This window comes from Hordeum vulgare, chromosome 7H (genome assembly GCF_904849725.1).
Source record: "Hordeum vulgare subsp. vulgare chromosome 7H, MorexV3_pseudomolecules_assembly, whole genome shotgun sequence".
NCBI lineage: Eukaryota > Viridiplantae > Streptophyta > Magnoliopsida > Poales > Poaceae > Hordeum > Hordeum vulgare.
Window position 1 is genome coordinate 590672728 of NC_058524.1, and position 23402 is coordinate 590696129.

Below are 23402 nucleotides of genomic sequence, written 5' to 3' on the forward strand. Positions count from 1 at the left end.
GGGTCTTGTCCATCACATCATTCTCCCAATGATGTGATCCCATTATCGAGTGACAACACTTGTCTATGCTCAGGAAACCTTGACCATCTTTGATCAATGAGCTAATCAACTAGAGGCTCACTAGGGACAGTGTGTTGTCTATGTATCCACACATGTATTTAAGTTTTTAATCAATACAATTCTAGCATGGATAATAAAAGATTATCATGAATAAAGAAATATAATAATAACCAATTTATTATTGCCTCTATGGCATATTTCCAACAACAATAGCATGAATAATTTAATTAGTATGAATATTTCGGATACTAAGGGTGTTTCGGATGACAGGTGGGAAGGGCGTTAGCGGTGCTGTGACCAATCCACATCAAAGCTACAACCAATGCAGGGTATAGTTTGGATAGGCATCGCGCGAAAGATGCGATTACGGCATTGGAGCTTTAACCATCAGAGGGGTTGATGCTAGATCCGGCAACAGGTGAAGCTGCAACAGGGTAGCGCCAACGCTGCAACGAGGGGGTGTGGTGCTAGGATAGGAGGCGACATGGCGAGAAGTGATGTGATGCGTGCTGCAACAGCGGGTGGCGGGAGCTACGAGCGCAGCTAGCCCATGCTACGACAACCGACCAAAAGGCCACGAAGGGGTGTTCAAGCTCCAGGCCGGCGAAGCTAGAACCGCGGTATGTTGGAGCTTCAATAGTGGGGTAGCGAAGCTGCAGACAACCGAGGGCGCTGTAGTGAGGGAGAGGCGCGCGCGAAGCACCGCGACGAGATTAGCATCCGAAGAAAGAGTCTTTCTGTTCCAGCTAGTGAAGGTAACATATACGCAACAAGTTAATAATTGATACATTGACGTTGCACCAAGATGTGCTCTATGAAATTAACCCGTGCTAGTCTCTCCTGTATACACATGCTTGCACGCCCCTCCGGCCAGGGCCAGCAGTAGCACACACGTAGTCCATTAAGGCATGCGATTTGGCCATTGCCAGCTTGCCAAAACCAGCCGATACGGTGGTGGCGACAGTGAACGACCGAAATCACATGCCACAAAAAATTACGGCTGTACCCGCACACTGTTTTCTCCAACAACCCCAGCACCTTCAGAGCTCTATAAAAGCCAGCTTCACCCCCCCACATTCTCCCTCACTCGACCAATTCCGGACCTCATTCTTCCTCTCTCTTCCTCCTCTCTTTCCAGATCCCTGCAGAGTTCGCCATGGAGTCCACGCTGACAAGCACCGCCACTGAGGTGCTGGACAAGGCTGCCGCTCTCGCGGCCGCCGGCCTCGGCTTGGAAGGAGAAGCTCTCGGTGCTTGGGGGACTGAGGAGAAGGCGACGGCGATTCGACGCTGGGCCAAGAAGCTTTTGGAGATGGAGAAGGCTGCTGCCCCCGTCGCTCCTGAGGTCGCTGGATCGGTTCCTCGCGCAGAGGAGACCGGATCGGACGTCAATCACGTTGGCGACGTGAAACGCGATGGCGGGGATCCGTCCATCTCCCCGGCCATGCAAGATTCAGCGGTTAACTAGGATAGGCATGCAATAGCGAATTGTGCTGTTCCAGATTTATCATAGCTCGTTTATTTTCTTCAATTCCAGGAATCCAGTTTCGTTTAATTTTCTTCAATTCCAGTTTCGATGTAGCGCAACTATCATGTACTATCTTTTTGTATCATGGATTCGATGAAGATCCACCAGGAAATTTGTCTGAAGTTATGCTAGCAGTTGTTACTCTCGTGCTTAATTAGATGTTAATTAGCATCATAAATGTCTTCTTTTTTATTTCGTTAGATCGATGCATCACATCCAGACCTAACTTCAAGATAGATCTGAAAAATACTTGTAGACGGCCTCAGATCGAGAAGTCACTGGAGAGGCTCCTCATCTAGGTTTTCATGGATCTGATGAAGATAGATCTGGAAATAAGTTAATTCTGTCATTAGAGTTGTTGCTGCCGTGCTTAATTAGTTTTTTTTTGCGGAGGGCGTGGTTAATTAGTTGTTTTGCGTGTATTGTAGTCCGGTGTGAGTGACTATATCTTAATTGGGCTCGTAAATGACTTTTTATTTTCGAGATAGATCTAGATGAAAACTTTTCTTTTTGGAAGGAATCAAAAAATCTTGTGGATGCATACGGACTAGTACGTACTCGCTTCGTCCTAAAAGTATTGTCTTAGATTTGTCTAGATATGAATGTATTTAGTCATATTTTAGTATTTAGATACATCCATTTCTAGATAAACCTAAGACAAGAATTTTGAAACGGAGGGAGTATAATAGTACACCCTACCCAACTACGTTATTCAAAATCTAGCTAACGAACATTTGTATGGATGGCACAAACATATATATCACGGCTTTTCTTTTCCTCTTTCTTTAAATCGGGTTAATATGTCTATATATGTTTAATTCTTGATGGGCATCACAGACTTCAGTCTTTATTTTTGTGAGGATCGAAACTTCATATTTAACACCAACAAAGGGGAACCCGTGGTGCAGATCGCAAAAAGTTTTCCATCATGAACTGTGCCTTTTATGAAATTATTGTGTTATTTAGTTGAGTAAATGTTAAAAGTAAGCAAGGCATGACAAGTGCCTATTAGCTAATCTACAACAGTACATATGGCCATATATTGCTTAGTGATGTTTTATTTTCTCGTGTTTGAACTTTCAATCCACGATCTAAAGATATTCACAACACAACATGTCCAATGTAATTATTTAGGGCAAATAACGTGCCAAGCACGAAACCCATTTTTTCTTTTCTGAAATGCGTCCCCGGAGTCCAACCACCATAACGCTCGAGGAACCACCCACGGGCGCGTGCCTACTTGGGATGCAGTGGGGCGAGCGGCCCAACTATGTAGGATGTCCCCTCTTCCATCATGTTGGCATGTAGCGAATAACTAGGATAGTCTAGGAAAGTCTGGCTGTTCCTGGAATTCGATCAATAGAGAATTTTGTCGTCCCGGATTTATTTTAGGAAGCTCGTGAATTTTCTTCTCTTCCATTTGCGTTCTAGCGACCTATCGTGTACTCTTTTTTGTATACTGGATCAGATGGAGATCGACCCAAAAGTTTGTTAGAAATTCTGCCAGTATTATTTCAAGGTCTTAACTAGACTCGTAAATGCCTTCTTTTTATTTCGATCGATCGATGCATCCAGATGAATACTTCTGGTTTTCTGGGAGGAAACAAAAACTGTTGTAGATGGCCACCGCCATGGGTAGTCCCCATCGATGGTGACTTGGTGAGGTCATTGGAGAGGCTCCTCGCGCATCTAGCGATTCCACCATCTACAAGAGGTTTTCATGGATCCGATGAAGATCGTCCTGGAAATAAGTTGAGATTCTCCCATTATATATAGTTGTTGCTCCAGTGCTTAATTAGTTGTATGTGCGTGCATTCTGGCCCTGTGTGGTTGACTATATCTTCATTAGGCTCGTAAATGACTTAGTTTTTATTTTGGAGATGCATCTACCTAGTTGAAATTTTTTGGTTTTTGGGGCAAGAATGAAAACTCTTGTGGATACACATGGAGCAATATTCCGCGGTTAACTAGGAAAGGCATGCAATGGCGAATTGTGCTGTCCCAGATTTATTTTAGCTCGTTTACTTTTCTTCAATCCCAGTAATCCAGTTTCGGATAATTTTCTTTAATTCCAGTTTTGTTGTAGAGCAACTATCGTGTACTGTCCTTTTTATCGTGGATCCGATGAAGATCCACCTAGAAATTTGTCACAAGTTCTGCCAGCAGTTGTTACTCCCGTGCTTAATTAGCTTTGTTCGTGTGTCTTGTGACCTTGTGGAAGACTATATGTTAATTAACCTCGTAAATGCCTTCTTTTTATTTTGATACTATTGTAGATGGCCTCGATCGTGAGGTCGCTGGAGAGGTTCTCATCTAGATTTTCATGGATTGATGAAGATTGGTCTGGAAATTAGTAAATTCTGCCACTAGAGTTATTGCTGCCATGCTTAATTAGTTGTTTGTGCGTGTATCGTGGCCCGGTGTGAATGACAGTATCTTAATTAGGCTCGTAAATGACTTTTTATTTTCGAGATAGATCTAGATGGAAACTTCCATTTTTTTGGGAGGAATGAAAATAATCTTTGATGCACATACGGACTACATATATATGATAGTACACCCTACCCAACTACATTATTCAAAACCCGCAAAATAAATACTAAGTTATTCAAAATCTAACGAACATATGTACGAATTGCACAATTTGTATATATCACAATTTTTGTTTTCCTCTTTCTTTAAAGCGGGTTAATATGTCTATGTTTAATTCTTGATGGGCATCAGAGACTTCATTTTTTTTTGAGGATCGAGACTTCATATTTAAAACCAACCAAGGAGAAGGCGTGCTGCCGATCAGAAAAAGTTTTCCATGATGAACTGTGCCTTTTATCAATTTCCTGTGTTATTTGTTTGTGTAAATGTTAAAATTGCGCAAGGCATGACAAGTGCCTATTAACTAATCCACAAGAGTACATATGGCCATATTGCTTAATGATGTTTATTTTCTTGTGTTTGAACTTTCAGTCCGCGATCTAAAGATGTTCACAAGACAACATGTCCCATATAGTTATTTAGGGTAAATAACGTGCCAAGCACGAAACCCATTTTTTCTTTTCTGAAACGCCTCCCCGGAGTCCAACCGCCATAACAATAAAGGGACCACCCGCGGAAGCGTGCCTACTTGGTGACGCAATGGAGCGAGCGGCCCAACCATGTAGGCATGTCCCCTCTCCACCATGTCGGCATGTAGTGATTAACTAGGATAGACTAGGCAAGTCTTGCCGTTCTTGGAATTCGATCAATCAATAATTTTCTAGTCCTGGATTTATTTTAGGCAGCTCATGAATTTTCTTTTCTCTTCCATTTTTGTTCTAGCGAACAATCTTTTACTCTCTTTTTGTATCCTGGATCCAATGGAGATCAACCCAGAAATTGGTTAGAAATTTTTCTTTGTTTCAAGATCTTAACTAGACTCATAAATGCCTTCTTTTTTATTTCGATCGATCGATGCATCGAGACGAATACATCTGGTTTTCTGGGAGGAAAGAAATACTGTTGTAGATGCCGCCGCTATGGGTAGTCCCCACCGATGGTGACTTGGTGAGGTCATTGGAGAGGTTCCTCGCGTATCTAGCGATTCCACCATCTACAAGAGGTTTTCATGGATCCGATGAAGATCGACCTAGAAATGAGTTCAAAATTCTTCCATTATAGTTCTTGCTCCCGTGCTTAATTAGTTATTTGTACGTGCATTGTGGCCCTGTGTGGCTGACGATATCTTAATTAGGCTCGTAAATGACTTACCTTTTATTTTGGAGAAGCATCTAGCTAGTTGAATTATTTGGGTTTTTGGGGCAGGAATGAAAATTCTTGTGGATACATATGAAGCATGCACGATATCGTACACTACCGAACTACTACATTATTCAAAATCTAACTGACATATCTACCCATGGCACAAGCATATATGAAATATACCATGATTTTGTTTTCATTTCTCTTTAAGGTGGATCAATATGCCTATGTTGGATTCTGGATGGGCATGAGAGGCTTTGGATTTGATACCAATGTAGAAGAACGCATGATGTGGTTTGCTAAAAGTTTGCCATGATGAACTGTGCCTTTTATCACTTTCCTGTATAGTTCAGTCGGTTAATAATTAGAGGTGCACAATGGATGACAAGTGCTTATTAGCTAATCCACAACAGTGTAGATGTTCATATTGCTTGATGCTATTTTATTTTCTTGTGTCTGAACTTTTATTCCGGGATCTAGATAAAGTCCCAATGCAACATTTCCAATGTATTTATTTAGGGCAAATGACGTGCCGAGCACAAAACCATCATTTGTTTTTCTAAAGTGACTACATGGAGTCCAACCGCCATAATGCTCGACGGACCACCCGGGCGAGCGAGCCTATGTACGGATGCGGTGGGTTGAGGGCCCAACCATCCGGGCTTGTCACCTATCTCTCTATCTCTCACCATATCGGCATGTCCTTTTTTGTGTAAAGCTTCAATTATTTCTGAAAGTTAAAAAATAAAGCTGAAATTCTGAAGTCTAAAAACAAATTGAAAGCTGGAATTTGAAAAGGTCAAAAAAATAAAAGTTGAAATTTCAAAATTTCAAATTATGAAAGATGGTGTAAGGTCTTCTATAAGGCCCTATTAAATCTTTTAGAAGTGTTAAAAAAAGATCCAAAAAATGAAATGTATTAAAATTATAAGTTCTCATTTTGGATTGTTTACACTAACTGTGTGGGCTGGGGTGGTGCGTACACCCTGTGTTTGACACACCCCTTTTTTTTAACCCTATGTATATTAGTCATGTAAAAGTTAGAAGTGCCAGTTGTAGCATGTGCTGAGCTGTTTCATAACCACATGAGTTCAAACTGTGCTTTATGCTCTCCTTGTTTTCTCGTGTTTTTGTAGTGTTAGGTTTTAGGTTAAATGACATGCTCAGTACGAACTTCCTCATGTATTTTGGTGATGTATAAGTTACAAGTTTCATACATAGCATGCATCTGGCCATTCCACAACCACAATAATTCAAATGTTCAAAGTTTCCATCATGCTCGTTTTGTTTTGATGTATTTTAATTTCGAATATGTGATCTAGATCAAATCATAATGCAACATATGCCCATCAACATGTGTTTTAATCTGGAAGAGGCCAACGGGAGGGGATGGGTGGTGGAGGAGTCTCCATCGCTCGTGAGGTGGATGAAGCAATTCCTTGGACATGGGAGATCAGAGAAGATGTCTACTGTGGCTGCAGGGACAAACTTTCAATGCGACAGTGAGGATTTCTCAATCTCATCAACCTTGCAAGATATCATAATTAACTAGTCTCAATCTCATGTACCCGGGCCGGCCCTTGGGGGGGGGGGGGGGGGGGGGGGGGGGGCGGGCGGCCGCCCCGGGGCCCCTCCCAGATATACGTACGTAGGCTATTTATACATGCAGGCTGCCATTGGATTCAGACTTCAGAGCCCGATAAATACAGAGGCCAGAGCCAAACGAATCCGCTAACTGCCCTGGCGCTGATTAAGCGAGAAGGTACATGCATGCACATTGCACAGGAACGTGTACAGGAAACGTGCACAGGAACGTGGACAGGGCCTGACGGTGCTGGGCTGCTGGCGCATGTGTACGGTGTACCCGGGCCGCACCGCTGGTTTGACTAAAAAAAAGAAAAGGAATCGCTGATCGCTGAATTGCCGGTATGTTTCCCGTCGCTGCGTTGCTTTTTCGCTGACTGTCTGCCGCTGCCGCTGTTCGTCGCCGCGGCGCACTGCGTATCTGCGGCTTTTGTCTCCCGATGAACGAGATGCTGGTAGTCTACAGGCCGTCTGTAGCAGGTACGTCTCTCCTAAACTCCTAGTCTACATCTACATGCTCAGATGTCCTAATCTATCATCTATGCAGCACTGCCGTATGTCCGTATGTGCCTCAATGAATTTTTCTTCATGTTTTAATCCTGATTTCCGAATCAACAGATCGAATTGTTGGTTGGGCGATTAAATCGTTGAGCCCATACGGAGCCAGATCAGATTACACAGAGAACAAAGCTACAGGTACTATACTATGCCCTATCAATTTCTGTCATGATATTATATAAAGATCGTTTGTAGTTAATTTAATATTTTAATTAGCTAATAGCTATGTGCTTATTTTAAAAGCTAATTGTTTCTTACAATTTCAGCAAGGTCATGTCGGGTCCGGGTAGAAAATATTCATCTAGAAGTCTTAAAAGAAAAAAGAAGCAGGAGGTAAATGAGAAGAAAGAGGCATTGAGTGGATCAATTTGAATGCTAGGAGAAATTTTTGAAGGTAATATGTAATACATTATGTGATATGCACATTGATTTTTGGTGAACTTAATTATATATGATGAACGCTTTATTTAAAATAAAATATATGATGATTACTAGTTAGACATTTATACTAAGGGTCCCGAAGGACCCCGAATTGCAGTTTCGCCCCGGGCCCCTGAAATCTCAGGACCGGCCCTGGTTGTTGTTATGAGCATTTTACATCATAACCGGAGAATGCGCAGTTAAAGCAACCTGGCCCAGTTATCTTATCGTATTAGGGGCTTAGCCGAGTTTATTATAATTCCTTCTTCCTCTCGCACGATCACGGCGCCTTGGTGCCGTCGGCGCGCTCCTCGCCACGCCAATCACCCTTCCACCCCTATAACCTACGACCTAGACCTGGTAGGGATTTGCTACCTATCAGTTGTGTTCTCACATATTTAGATCACCTTGTGTTTTTTCTTTCAGTAGATTTTCTTGTACGACAACTCAGATTTCTTGTACTTCTTTTATGTATCATGGACGATGGATTCATTCGAACGGAAGAATTCAGAAACAAATTGGTCGGAAATTCCAAGATTATAATTGAACACATGTCACGAGCAAACACAACACAATTATTTTGTGCATGTATAGGTGATCATTGTAATTTAGATTCCTAAATAATATCAAAGCATTGAAATGCAAAGTTTTTTGCTGTCTGTGGACAAAGTCCGTTGTACATAGAGATGTAGATTTTTGTGTTTTACGAGGAAAAAAGTTCCTCGTACATCACATGGAACACTTAATACTATATACAATCCCTTTAATCGAAATTTCACGACTACACGGATGGCATACATACATGATGATTTTTCTTATGCTCTTTTTGTTGACAACCTTTTAGACAATTAGTATGTCTATCTTGATGGCCACATACTACTATAAATTTGAATGGAACAAGAGATTGTTGAGCGTGCATGCCCCTGTTCCCAAAGTTTGTCAACATCTTTATCTAGCTATTTCCCGGTAGTTCAAATTAACGTTCAACGTGCTTTATGCTCTTGTTTCTTTGTGCTTGATTTTTAAATATGGAATCTTAGATAATATCTCATTGCACCATGTGCAGCATAGGTTTATAGGGAAAATGACGTGTTGAGCATGAAATCCACTTTGTTTTAGTCCAAAGTTTATCTTACATTCAAATGTGTGTGTGCAGAGTTGGTTAGCTTATGATAACTTCGAGTTTCGGGTTGGATGAAAAATATATATATCACTCTCTTGACGTTGGTATTATAAACCAAATGTGGGTGTGGTGAGTATGTCTAAACATTATTATTGGAAGTCATAATATGCCTACATTTTAAAAGAAAACCATTGTTGGCACGGGACCCAAAAATCCATGGAGGTCACTGTATATGATTATGAAATTTAAACAAATATAGAACTTGTAATTCCGAGAGCTCAGATTTTTTCTGAAAGTTGAAGTTTTCTTACAAGTCCTTGCACTCACCCAACCTACCTAGGAAGGCTAGTACACATATCACCACTACCTATAACCTAAGTCTTAAATTCATCATTCCTAGCCAAAATAACACAAATGCCTAAATAGTTTACACACATTTCCCAGTGCAAAGTTGTAAATGGCACCTCCACCTTTTTTGGCTAGATAGATGTGAGTTTAATTTTTCAAAGGCCAGTGCTCTGCGCCGGCGCGCCGCTGGCCGGGCGCGCGCGGGCCACACGATCCACCAACCCCCGCGCGTCCGCACCGTTAGATCTCCATGCAACATTTTTCCTTTCGATGCAGCAAATTTCGGCGCGATGCAATAATTTTTTCAACGGTTGCAACAAAAAACAAAATTTGTAGCAAAAAAAAATAATCTACGTGATCGTAGCAAAAAAAACGAAGCTGATGGTGTGTGGTAGCAAAAGTCAAACGCCGGTTGTAGCAAATATCTACGTGACGTGGATGCAACTTTTTTAGTGAACGGTTGCAGCAAAAAATGATGCCGGTTGTAGCAAAAATTAACACGGTTGAGGCAAAAGTAAAAAAACACCGATTATAATGAAAATCCGACGAGCTGGAGTTGCAACCAACCGCGGATGCAGCTTTCTTAGCGGACAGATGTAGCAAAACAAAACGCTTGTAGCAAATATGACGTTGGTTGCAACAATTTTAAACGAAAAAAGTTACATGTCAAGTCAGCGGACGCCCGCGCGGGCGCGTGCAGCCGCCTGAACTGTTCGGCCGGCGCACCGGCCAGAAGCGTTTCCCTTTTTCAAATCCGCATACCACACGCGCTCTCTTCACACACCACCTCCACCATAATGCCTTTGTCTCGTAGGTTATGCAAGATGGAGTCAAACTTAGCTTTCGTAGCCGGCTATAACATTTACGACTATTGACGAGCTTGTTCCTCTTTGATCTTTTACTATTAGGAAAAAGATTATACATAGAATCTTATTAGTAGCATTTTAAAAGGAGGCGCTGCTGCTACTTAGCAGTAGCACGTGTATAAAAACAACGCTACTAATAAACTCATATCAGTAGCGTGGCACTTATAAAACGCGCTACTACTATAATTGTCACACCATTCCCGACAGGCTAGGTATAGTAGTAGCGCCCTTCCAAAACCAGCGTTGCTCTATTCTAATTAGATGTAACGCCTGGCACCAATCCGCGCTGCTGCTATGCCCACCTTATCCACCCCGTGCGCTCCCTCTCTCTTCCTCACTCCCGCCCCTGAGTCCCTGATACGCCTCCATCGTATCTACTTTTCCAAACTCTTTTGCCCTTGTTTTGGACTCTAATTTGCATGATTTGAATGAAACTAACCTGGACTAACGCTGTTTTCAGCAGAATTGCCATGATGTTGTTTTTTGAAGAAATGAAAGTTCTCGGAACGTCCTGAAAATTTACGGAGAATATTTTTGAAAAATATGAAAAATACCTACGCAAAGATCCACCGGAGGGGATGGGCCAGTGGGCCACAAGCCCTGTAGCCGCCCCCCTGGTGGCGGCTACCAAGCTTGTGGGGCCCACATGGCTCTGCCGCCCCCAAACTCAGCTTTATAAATTCACTTTCGTCCCAGAAAAAATGAAGAGAGAAGATTTCATCGCGTTTGCGATACGGAGGCGCCGCCACATCCTGTTCTTCATCTGGAGGGCAGATCTGGAGTCCGTTTTGGGCTCCGGAGAGGGGAAATCGTCGCCATCGTCATCATCAACCTTCTTCCCTCTCCAATTCCATGAAGCTCTTCATCGTTCGTGAGTAATCTATTCGTAGGCTCGCTGGGCGGTGATGAGTAGGATGAGATCTATCATGTAATCGAGTTAGTTTTGATGGGGATTGATCCCTAGTATCCACTATGTTCTGAGATTGATGTTGCTACTACTTTGCCATGCTTAATGCTTGTCACTAGGGCCCGAGTGCCATGATTTCAGATCTGAAATTATTATGTTGTCACCAATATATGTGTGTTTTTGATCCGATCTTGCAAGTTGTAGTTACCTACTATGTGTTATGACCCGGCAACCCCGGAGTGACAATAACCGGAACCACTCCCGGTGATGACCATAGTTTGAGGAGTTCATGTGTTCACCAAGTGCTAATGCGTTGTTCCGGTTCTTTATTAAAAGGAGAACCTTAATATCCCGTAGTATCCTTTTGGACCCCGCTATCACGGGAGGGATGGACAATAGATGTCATGCAAGTTCTTTTCCCTAAGCACGTATGACGACACACGGAATGCATGCCTACATCACATTGACGAACGGGAGCTAGCCACATATCTCTCCGTGTTATAACTGTGCATGATGAATGTCATCCAAACAAATCACCGACCCATTGCCTACGAGTTTGTCCCACTGCTGCTGTTACTTGTTTTGCTCTGCTGCTGTTACTTGCTTTCCTCTGCTGTTACTTGCTACTGTTGCTACTTGCTACTGCTGTCACTATTGTTGTTCCTTGCCACTGCTGTTACTCGTTACACTGCTGCTACCTGCTACAATACTTTTTCTCGCCCCGTTGCCGGGAAAGAATATTTCCCGTCCACGGGCAACTTCTGGCGCCATTGATACAACAGTTAGGAATAGTCTGCCGTCAACAGATCGTCTCTGGCACCGTTGTTATCATACTACTTTGCTACTGATACTTTTCTTGCAGATACTAATCTTTCAGGTGCGGTTGAATCCGACACATTCAGCTGCTAATACTTGAGAGTATCCTTTCACTTCCTGTCGGGCGAACCAACAAATTTGGGTTGAATACTCTACCCTCGAAAATTGCCGCGAACCCACCGTTGGTGGGCCATTGCAAGACAATTGCTAATTGTTGAGCAACTGGGAGCAGTTCTGGCTCCGTTGCCGTGGAGGCATCAAGTCAGGAACACGTCAACAACATTTTTCTAGTGTCGTTGTCGGGGACTGCTAGCAGCATTTTTCTGGCGCCGTTGCCGGGGAAGGAATTGCTATATTCTCTAAGTCACTTGGGATTTATATCTTCTGATCACTATGAAGAATCTAAAAGATCCAAAAACCAAAGTTTTGCCCTCAACTACGAGGGGAGGTAAGGAACTGTCATCTAGCTCTGCACTTGATTCACCTTCAGTTATGAGTAAGTTTGCGACACCACCTCCTGCTAGAAATCTTGATATGTCGCCTGTGCTTGATGATGCTTATGATGCTATGTCTGATACTGCTTATGATGCTATGCCTGATACTGCTAGAGATGATATGCCTGATACTGCTAGAGATGCTATGCCTGATGATGCTATGCTTGATACTGGTTTGCCTGATACTGCTAGAGATGCTACGCCTGATGAAGCTATATGCTTGATACTGCTAGAGATACTACTTTGCCTGATATGTCACTAGGGGTATTCCTTGATGCTCATCTTGCTAGAGTTACTGCCAATGCTCGTGATGCTTCTGAAACTGTCGATACTATTGAGATAGAACTTGCTTTTGCTCCTGCTAGATCTAGCTCTCCTAGATATGAATTGCCTGATATACCCGAGGGTTATGTTATGGAAAGAGAGATAGCTGAGGATTTTCTTGCGTGTAAGGATGCCTATGACGCTGAGAAATTACTTCTCAAGTGGAAGGAAAAATCTCTGAAAGCTAGGATGAAATATGACCCGAAGTTTGCCACTTCACCTATCTTTATTACCGATAAGGATTATGAATTCTCTGTCGACCCTGAGATAATCTCTCTAGTCGAATCTGATCCTTTCCACGGTTATAAGTCTGAGACGGTCGTAGCCCATCTTGTTGGGTTATGGTGGCATAAATTCAAAATTTTCCTACGCATATTTAGATCTTCCTATGGAGAGACCAGCAACGAGAGAGGGGTAAGAGCATCTTCATACCTTTGAAGATCGCTAAGCGGAAGCGTTTCTAGAACGCGGTTGTTGGAGTCGTACTCGCAGTGATTCCGATCTAGTGCCAAACTACGGCACCTCTGCGTTCAACACACGTGCAGCCCGGTGACGTCTCCCGCACCTTGATCCAGCAAGGAGGAGGGAGAGGTTGGGGAAGAACTCCAGCAGCACGATGGCGTCGTGTCGATGGAGTGACGAGGTCTCCCGGCAGGACATCACCAAGCACCGGCAGAGAGGAGGAGGAAGAAGGGCAGGGCTGCGCCGAGAGAGAGAGAAAACCGTGTGCAAAACAGCCCCGAAACCTCAACTATATATAGGGGAAGGGGGAGGGGGCGCAGCCCTTAGGGTTCCCACCCCCAAGGGGTGCGGCAGCCCCAGATGGGAGAGGGGGCGGCGGCCAGGGCAGGGAGGAGGGGTGGTGCGCACCCCTGGTGGGCCTTAGGCCCACCTCGCTTAGGGTCCCCCCCCCTTCCCTCTCCCCTGCGCATTAGGCTGAGTGGGGAGGCGCACCAGCCCACCTAGGGGCTAGTTCCCTCCCCCACTTGGCCCATCTTACCTCCCGGGGTCGTTGCCCCCCTTCGATGGACCCCTGGGGCCACCTCCGGTGGTCCCGGTACGTTATCGGTGATGCCTGAAACACTTCCGGTGTCCGAAACCATCCGTCCTATATATCAATCTTTACCTCCGGACCATTCCGGATCTCCTCGTGACATCCGGGATCTCATCCGGGACTCCGAACAACTTTCGGTAACCTCGTATAACAATTCCCTATAACCCTAGCATCACCGAATCTTAAGTGGGTAGACCCTACGGGTTCGGGAGACAGGCAGACATGACCGAGACAACTCTCTGGCCAATAACCATCAGCGGGGTCTGGTTACCCATGGTGGCTCCCAGTTGCTCCACGATGATCTCATCGAATGAACCACGATGTCAAGGATTCAATCAATCCCGTATAGAATTCCCTTTGTGTGTCGGTGTAGAACTTGCCCGAGATTCGATCGTCGGTATACCAATACCTTGTTCAATCTCGTTACCGGTAAGTCTCTTTACTCGTTTCGTAGCACGTCATCGTGTGACTAACTCCTTAGTCACATTGAGCTCATGATGATGTTCTACCGAGTGGGCCCAGAGATACCTCTCCGTCACATGGAGTGACAAATCCCGATCTCGATTCGTACCAACCCAACAGACACTTTCAGAGGTACCCGTAGTGCACCTTTATAGTCACCCAGTTACGTTGTGACGTTTGATACACCAAAAGCACTCCTACAGTATCCGGGAGTTGCACAATCTCACGGTCGAAGGAAAAGATACTTGACATTAGAAAAGCTTTAGCATACGAACAATACGATCTAGTGCTATGCTTAGGATTGAGTCTTGTCCATCACATCATTCTCCTAATGATGTGATCCCGTTATCAATGACATCTAATGACCATGACCAGGAAACCATGATCATCTATTGACTAACAAGCTAGCCGACTAGAGCCTTGCTAGGGACACTTTGTGATCTATTTATTCACACATGTATTACTGTTTCCTGTTAATACAATTATAGCATGAACAATAGAGGATTATCATGAACAAGGAAATATGATAATAACCATTTTATTATTGCCTCTAGGGCATATTTACAACAGTCTCCCACTTGCACTAGAGTCAATAATCTAGTTACATTGTGATGTATCGAACACCCATAGCATTATGGTGTTGATCATGTTTTGCTCGTGGAAGAGGTTTAGTCAACGGGTCTGCAACATTCAGATCCGTGTGTACTTTACTAATATCTATCACTCCACTCTGGACATGGTCCTGGATGGAGTTGTAGCGGCGTTTGATGTGCTTCGTCTTCCGGTGAAACCTGGGCTCCTTGGCTATGGCAATGGCCCCAGTGTTATCACAGAAGAGTGTCATTGGACCCCACGCGCTTGGAACCAGTCCAAGGTCGGTGATGAGCTCCTTCATGAGCTGCTTCTGAAGCAGCTATGTACTCCGCTTCACATGTAGATGCTGCGACGACTTCTTGCTTGCTGCTGCACCAGCTCACTGCCCCACCATTCAACACATAGACGTATCCGGTCTGTGACTTACATTCATCCGGATCTGTGTCGAAGCTAGCGTCGACGTAACCCTTTACGACGAGCTCTTCGTCACCTCCATAAACGAGAAACATTTCCTTAGTCCTTTTTAGGTACTTAAGGATATTCTTGACCGATGTCTAGTGTTCCACACTGGGATCACTTTGGTACCTCCCTACCAAACTTATGGCAAGGTTTATGTCAGGTCTCGTACACAGCATGGCATACATTAGAGAACCCACGGCTGAAACGTAGGGGACAGAACTCATCTTCTCTCTTTCTGCTTCCGTGGTCGACGACTAAGTCTTACTCAATCCCATACCTTGCAAAACTGGCAAGAACCCTTTCTTTGAGTTTTCCATATTGAACTTCTTCAATATCTTGTCAAGGTATGTACTTTGCGAAAGACCTATGAGGCGTCTCGATCTATCTCTATAGATCTTGATGCCTAATATGTATGCAGCTTCTCCAAGGTCCTTCATTGAAAAACTCTTGTTCAAATAGGCATTTATGCTCTCCAACATTTCTGTATTGTTCCCCATCAATAATATGTCATCCACATATAGTATGAGGAAAGCTACAGAGCTCCAACTCACTTTCTTGTACAGACAGGCTTCTGTGTAAACCTGTATGAACCCAAACGCTTTAATCACCTCATTAAAGCGAATGTTCCAACTCCGAGATGCTTGCACCAGCCCATAGATGGAGCGCTGGAGCTTGCACACTTTGTTAGCACCCTTAGGGTCGACAAAACCTTCTGGTTGCATCATATACAACTCTTCCTTAAGGCTCCCGTTAAGGAACGCTGTTTTGACGTCCATTTGCCAAATTTCATAATCATAAAAGGCGGCAATTGCTAACATGATTCGGACTGATTTCAGCTTTGCTACGAGAGAGAAAGTCTCTTCCTAGTCAACTCCTTGAATTTGTCGAAAACCGTTTGCGACAAGTCGAGCTTTGTAAACGGTTACATTACCGTTTGCATCAGTCTTCTTCCTGAAGATCCATTTGTTTTCTATGGCTTGCCGGTCATCGGGCAAGTCCACCAAAGTCCATACTTTGTTCTCATACATGGATCCTATCTCGGATTTCATAGCTTCAAGCCATTTGTTGGAATCCGGGCCCGCCATCACTTCTTCATAGTTTGAAGGTTCACCGTTGTCTAACAACATGATTTCCATCACAGGGTTGCCGTACCACTCTGGTGCAGAGCGTGCCCTTGTGGACCTTCGCGGTTCAGTAGTAACTTGATCCGAAGCTTCATGATCATCATCATTAACTTCGTCTTCGGTTGGTGTAGGCGCCACAGGAACAACTTCCCGCGCTGCGCTACTATCCTGTTCGAGAGGGGGTGTAATTACCTCATCAAGTTCTACCTTCCTCCCACTTACTTCTTTCGAGAGAAACTCTTTCTCTAGAAAGGATCCGTTCTTGGCAACAAAGGTTTTACCTTCGGATCTAAGATAGAAGGTATACCCAATAGTTTCCTTAGGGTATCCTATGAATACGCATTTCTCCGCTTTGGGTTCGAGCTTTTCTGGTTGAAGTTTCTTCACATAAGCATCGCAGCCCCAAACTGTAAGAGACGACAACTTAGGTTTCTTGCCAAACCATAGTTCATATGGTGTCGTCGCAACGGATTTAGACGGTGCCCTATTTAAAGTGAATGCTGAAGTTTCTAATGCGTATCCCCAAAATGATAGCGGTAAGTCGGTAAGAGACATCATAGATCGTACCATATCTAATAAAGTGCGATTACGATGTTCAGACACTCCGTTGCGTTGCGGTGTGCCAGGCGACGTCAGTTGTGAAACGATTCCACACTTCCTTAGGTGTGTGCCAAACTCGTGACTCAAATATTCTCCTCCACGATCAGATCGTAGACACTTGATTTTTCTGTCACGTTGATTCTCGACCTCACTCTCAAATTCCTTGAACTTTTCAAATGTCTCAGATTTGTGCTTCATCAAGTAGATATACCCATACCTACTCAAATCATCGGTGAGAGTGAGAAAATAACGATAGCCACCGCGAGCTTCAACGTTCATTGGACCACACACATCAGTATGTATTGTTTCCAATAAGTCGGTTGCTCTCTCCATTATACGTGAGAATGGAGTCTTAGTCATCTTGCCCATGAGGCACGGTTCGCATGTGTCAAATGATTCAAAATCAAGAGACTCTAATAGTCCATCAGTATGGAGCTTATTCATGCGCTTAACGCCGATATGACAAAGGCGGCAGTGCCACAAGTATGTGGGACTATCATTATCAACTTTACATCTTTTGGTACTCACACTATGAATATGTGTAACATCACGATCGAGATTCATCCAGAAAAAACCATTCACCAGCGGAGCATGACCATAAAACATATCACTCATATAAATAGAACAACCATTATTCTCTGACTTAAATGAGTAGCCGTCTCGCATTAGGCAAGACCCTGATACAATGTTCATGCTTAAAGCTGGTACTAAATAACAATTATTAAGGTTTAAGACTAATCCCGATGGTAGATGTAGAGGTACGTGCCGACGGCGATCACATCGACCTTTGAACCATTCCCGACGCGCATCGTCACCTCGTCCTTGGCCAGTCTCCGCTTATTCCGCAGTTCCTTCTTTGAGTTGCAAACGTGAGCAACAACACTGGTATCAAATACCTAGGAGCTACTATGAGCGCTGGTAAGGTACACATCAATAACATGTATATCACATATACCTTTAACGTTTCCGACCTTCTTGTTCGCTAAGTATTTGGGGCAGTTCCGCTTCCAGTGACCCTTTCCCTTGCAATAGAAGCACTCAGTCTCAGTCTTGGGTCCATTCTTTTTCTTCTTCCCGGCATCTAGCTTACCGGGCGCGGCAACAGCTTTGTCGTCTTTCTTGAAGTTCTTCTTACCCTTGCCTTTCTTGAAACTAGTGGTCTTGTTGACCATCAACACTTGATGCTCTTTCTTGATTTCTACTTCCGCAGACTTGAGCATCGAGTACAACTCGGGGATGGTCTTCTCCATCCCTTGCATGTTGTAGTTAAGCACAAAGCCTTTGTAGCTTGGTGGGAGAAACTGGAGGATTCTGTCAATTAAAGCATCATCCGGAAGTTCGACTCCAAGTGAAGTCAGACGACCGTGTAACCCAGACATTTTGAGTATGTGCTCACTGACAGAACTATTCTCCTCCATCTTACAGCTAAAGAACTTGTCGGAGACTTCATATCTATCGACACGGGCATGAGCTTGAAAAACTAGCTTTAGCTCCTGGAACATCTCATATGCTCCGTGTTGCTCAAAACACCTTTGGAGCCCCATTTCTAAACTGTATAATATGCCACACCTAACCAGAGAGTAGTCATCACTCCGTGTTTGCCAAACGTTCAGAATGTCCTGGGCTGCTGCGGGAGCGGGAGGGTCACCTAGCGGCGCATCAAGGACATAAGCCTTTTTAGCTGCTTCAAGGATGAGCTTCAAGCTGCGAACCCAGTCCGCATAGTTACTACCATCATCTTTCAGCTTGTTTTTCTCTAGGAATGCGTTGAAATTGAGGTTGACGTTGGCCATCTACAATATTTATAAAGACAACTTTTAGACTAAGTTCATGATAATTAAGTTCATTTAATCAAATTAAGTATGAACTCCCACTTAAATCGACATCCCTCTAGTCATCTAAGTGATACATGATCCATGTTGACTAACCCGTGTCCGATCATCACGTGAGACGGACTAGTCACCATGGTGAGCAACTTCATGCTGATCGTATTCAACCATAAGACTCATGTTCGACCTTTCGGTCTCTTGTATTCGAGGTCATGTCTGTACATGCTAAGCTCATCGAGTCAACCTACGTGTTTCGCGTGTGTAAATCTGGCTTACACCCGTTGTATGCGAACGTTAGAATCTATCACACCCGATCATCACGTGGTGCTTCGAGACAACGAACCTTCGCAACGGTGCACACTTAGGGGAATACGTTCTCGAAATTTTAAGAGGGATCATCTTATTATGCTACCGTCGTTCTAAGAAATAAGATGAAAAACATGATAAACATCACAATGCAATCATATAGTGACATGATATGGCCATTATCATCTTTGCCCTTTCGATCTCCATCTTCAGGCATCGCATGATCATCATCGTCACCGGCGTGACACCATGATCTCCATCATTGTGTCTCCGTGAAGTCGTCAGGCCAACTACTACTATCACTACTACTATAGCTAACCGTTAGCAATGAAGTAAAAGTAGTAAGCACATGGCATTGCATCTCATACAATAAATTAAGACAACTCCTATGGCTCCTGCCGGTTGTCATACTCATCGACATGCAAGTCGTGAAACCTATTACAATAACATGATCATCTCATACATCATACATGCAACATCACAACTTTGGCCATATCACATCACATGTCAAACCCTGCAAAAAACAAGTTAGACGTCCTCTAATTGTTGTTGCAAGTTTTACGTGGCTGATTTGGGTTTCTAGCAAGAACGCCTTCTTACCTACGTGACAGCCACAACGATGATATGCCAAAGCTATTTACCCTTCATAAGGACCCTTTTCATCAAATCCAATCCGACAAGAGTAGGAGAGACAGACACCCGCTAGCCACCTTTATGCACGGTGTGCATGTCTGTCGGTGGAACCAGTCTCATGTAAGCGTACGTGTAAAGTCGATCCGGGCCACTTCATCCCACAATACCGCCGGAAAAGAATAAGACTAGTAGTGGCAAGCAAATTGACAAATCATCGCCCACAACTTTTGTGTTCTACTCGTGCATAGAATCTACGCATAGAAAACCTCGCTCGGATGCCACTGTTGGGTTATGGTGGCATAAATTCAAAATTTTCCTACGCATATTCAGATCTTCCTATGGAGAGACCAGCAACAACAGAGGGATAAGAGCATCTTCATACCTTTGAAGATTGCTAAGCGGAAGCGTTGCTAGAACGCGGTTGATGGAGTCGTACTCGCAGCGATTCCGATCTAGTGCCGAACTACGGCACCTCCCCGTTCAACACACGTGCAGCCCGGTGACGTTTCCCGCACCTTGATCCAGCAAGGAGGAGGGAGAGGTTGGGGAAGAACTCCAGCAGTACGACGGCATGGTGTCGATGGAGAGACGAGGTTTCCTGGCAGGGCTTCGCCAAGCACCAGCAGAGAGGAGGAGGAAGAAGGGCAGGGCTGCGCCGAGAGAGAGAGAAAACCGTGTGCAAAACAGCCCCAAAAGCTCAACTATATATAGGGGAAGAGGGAGGGGCGCAGCCCTTAGGGTTCCCACCCCTAAGGGGTGCGGCAGCCCCAGATGGGAGAGGGGGCGGCGGCCAGGGCAGAGAGGAGGGGTGGTGCGCACCCCTGGTGGGCCTTAGGCCCACCTGGCTTAGGGTTTGCCCCCCCTTCCCTCTCTCCTGCGCATTGGGCTGAGTGGGGAGGCACACCAGCCCACCTAGGGGCTGGTTCCCTCCCCCACTTGGCCCATCTTACCTCCCGGGGTCGTTGCCCCCCTTAGGTGGACCCCCGGGGCCACCTCCGGTGGTCCCGGTACGTTACCGGTGATGCCCGAAACACTTCCGGTGTCCGAAACCATCCGTCCTATACATCAATCTTTACCTCCGGACCATTCCGGAGCTCCTCGTGACGTCCGGGATCTCATATGGGACTCCGAACAACTTTCAGTAACCTCGTATAACAATTCCCTATAACCCTAGCGTCACCGAACCTTAAGTATGTAGACCCTACGGGTTCGGGAGAGAGGCAGACATGACCGGGACACCTCTCTGGCCAATAACCATTAGCGGGGTCTGGATACCCATGGTGGCTCCCACTTGCTCCACGATGATCTCATCGGATGAACCACAATGTCAAGGATTCAATCAATCCCGTATACAATTCCCTTTGTCTGTCGGTATAGAACTTGCCCGAGATTCGATCGTCGGTATACCAATACCTTGTTCAATCTCGTTACCGGTAAGTCTCTTTACTCGTTCCGTGGCATGTCAGCGTGTGACTAACTCCTTAGTCACATTGAGCTCATGATGATGTTCTACCGAGTGGGCCCAGAGATACCTCTCCGTCACACGGAGTGACAAATCCCGATCTCGATTCGTACCAACCCAACAGACACTTTCAGAGGTACCCGTAGTGCACCTTTATAGTCACCCAGTTACGTTGTGACGTTTGATACACCCAAAGCACTCCTACGGTATACGAGAGTTGCACAATCTCACGGTCGAAGGAAAAGATACTTGACATTAGAAAAGCTTTAGCATACGAACAATACGATCTAGTGCTATGCTTAGGATTGAGTCTTGTCCATCACATCATTCTCCTAATGATGTGATCCTGTTATCAATGACATCTAATGCCCATGACCAGGAAACCATGATCATCTATTGACTAACGAGCTAGCCGACTAGAGGCTTGCTAGGGACACTTTGTGATCTATTTATTCACACATGTATTACTGTTTCCTGTTAATACAATTATAGCATGAACAATAGACGATTATCATGAACAAGGAAATATGATAATAACCATTTTATTATTGCCTCTAGGGCATATTTCCAACACATCTTACCAAACTACACTGTAGCGACCCGACTCAAAACGAGTCAAGCCTCTGTGTTTCTGTGCCATCCCTGGATCAGTATGCTGGCACGCACAGTACATCAATGTATATATCAAAGTGCAATCACATGTAAATAGCGTAAAACTGATATATACCTTAATTATCTCAGCGGAAGCGGTCAAGGGAGTGGAGTCCCAATAAACACCAACGGCAAGTTGAGTGTAGCCGGTAACCCTGAATCGTACTCTTACTCGTCGAAGAAAAATATCTGCAACATAAGACGTTGCAGCCGTGTAGGTCAGCATATTGAATATGCCAGCAAGTCACATAAGAGAGGGGTGAAAAGTAATCATCTATACTATATGCATATATGGCAGGTGGGGCTACAAGTTTTTAGCGAAAAGCAAGTTTTCTCCTACATCAAGAGAGGGCTAAAAGCAAAATGTTACTACGTAGTTGGTTGTTAACGAGATGGTTCCACCAACCATTTCTCGTACCCGTGTTGTCAATGATTACCCTCATCAAATATATTTAATGGTGTTGAGAAATCCAGATAACTTCAGTTCCTTTGGCTCAAGTTGTCCATGACCGTGGACACGGCTAATCGATTAGGTTTGAGTACTCTGCAGAGTTTTGCACATGTTCCCCACAAGATTTGATCGCCTCCGTGTATGTCCTTGCACTTCAGGGTGTTTGAAGACCGGATGATCAAAACATGGTCTTTCAACGGGTCCCTCTGAATCCCTGTCGGTGCCCATCCATTCCTACCATTCTTCTACATCTGCTAGCACCGCCTGTCCAGAGTCGCCGCGTTGTCCAACCAAGCCAGAGCCCATAATGACTTGTGGCTGTGCAAGTAAGCCTTGGGTCTTGAAAATATCCGTCCGTCTCTTTGAGCCTGGGTGAAGCTTTCCGCAGGATGTCATGGCCGTCCCCAACATCCCGGGTCATCCACTGGGTTCTCCAGGGAGCCGATCAACCGTCCTTCACCCAGAGTTGCATTTGCGTCCGAGGTCTTGAAAATCTTGTCTTAACCGGTCTTGATTATTTAATCAACCTCGCATCACTCGTGTTATGCACTGAACCGAAATCCTGTCTGCTCAAGCATAGCAATATGAAATTTGTCGTCCCGGGGCCAAGTATCAGGGTTGTTGTGTGCCTACCACATGATACTACAATCTATACTAAAATTTCCAAGTACCTAAGCAGCATGCAATTGGGCATAGGATGGTAGAACTACGATGCATAAAACATAGGTGATAGTATGATCAAGTGAATTGCCTGGTGATGTTGAAGAAGAATTTCTCGAGAAATAACTTGATAGACTACTCGTCACTCTCCGATGAAATCTATATAACAAACATATCATGCACATAAGCACTCATACTAGCAATCACTCTAGCAATCAAAACAAAAGAGAGAGCGAATAGGAATCCGAAGGAAACTTCAAATAAGACTAGGGAGTCTTCTACTACGTCAAACACTAAATAGTTTTTGTCTAACAAAAAAATAAAAAAAGGAACTAAGATATAAATTTAACTAAG

At 44.4% G+C, this 23402-nt stretch overlaps 1 protein-coding gene across 1 annotated transcript; it reads left to right on the forward strand.

Annotated features, from left to right (window-relative positions):
• Positions 1-1161: 1161 nt before the first annotated feature.
• Positions 1162-1700, forward strand: LOC123413434. Its single transcript, XM_045106369.1, has one exon. The coding sequence runs from the start codon at positions 1217-1219 to the stop codon at positions 1526-1528; it is 312 nt and encodes a 103-aa protein (XP_044962304.1). The 5' UTR covers positions 1162-1216; the 3' UTR covers positions 1529-1700.
• Positions 1701-23402: the final 21702 nt, after the last annotated feature.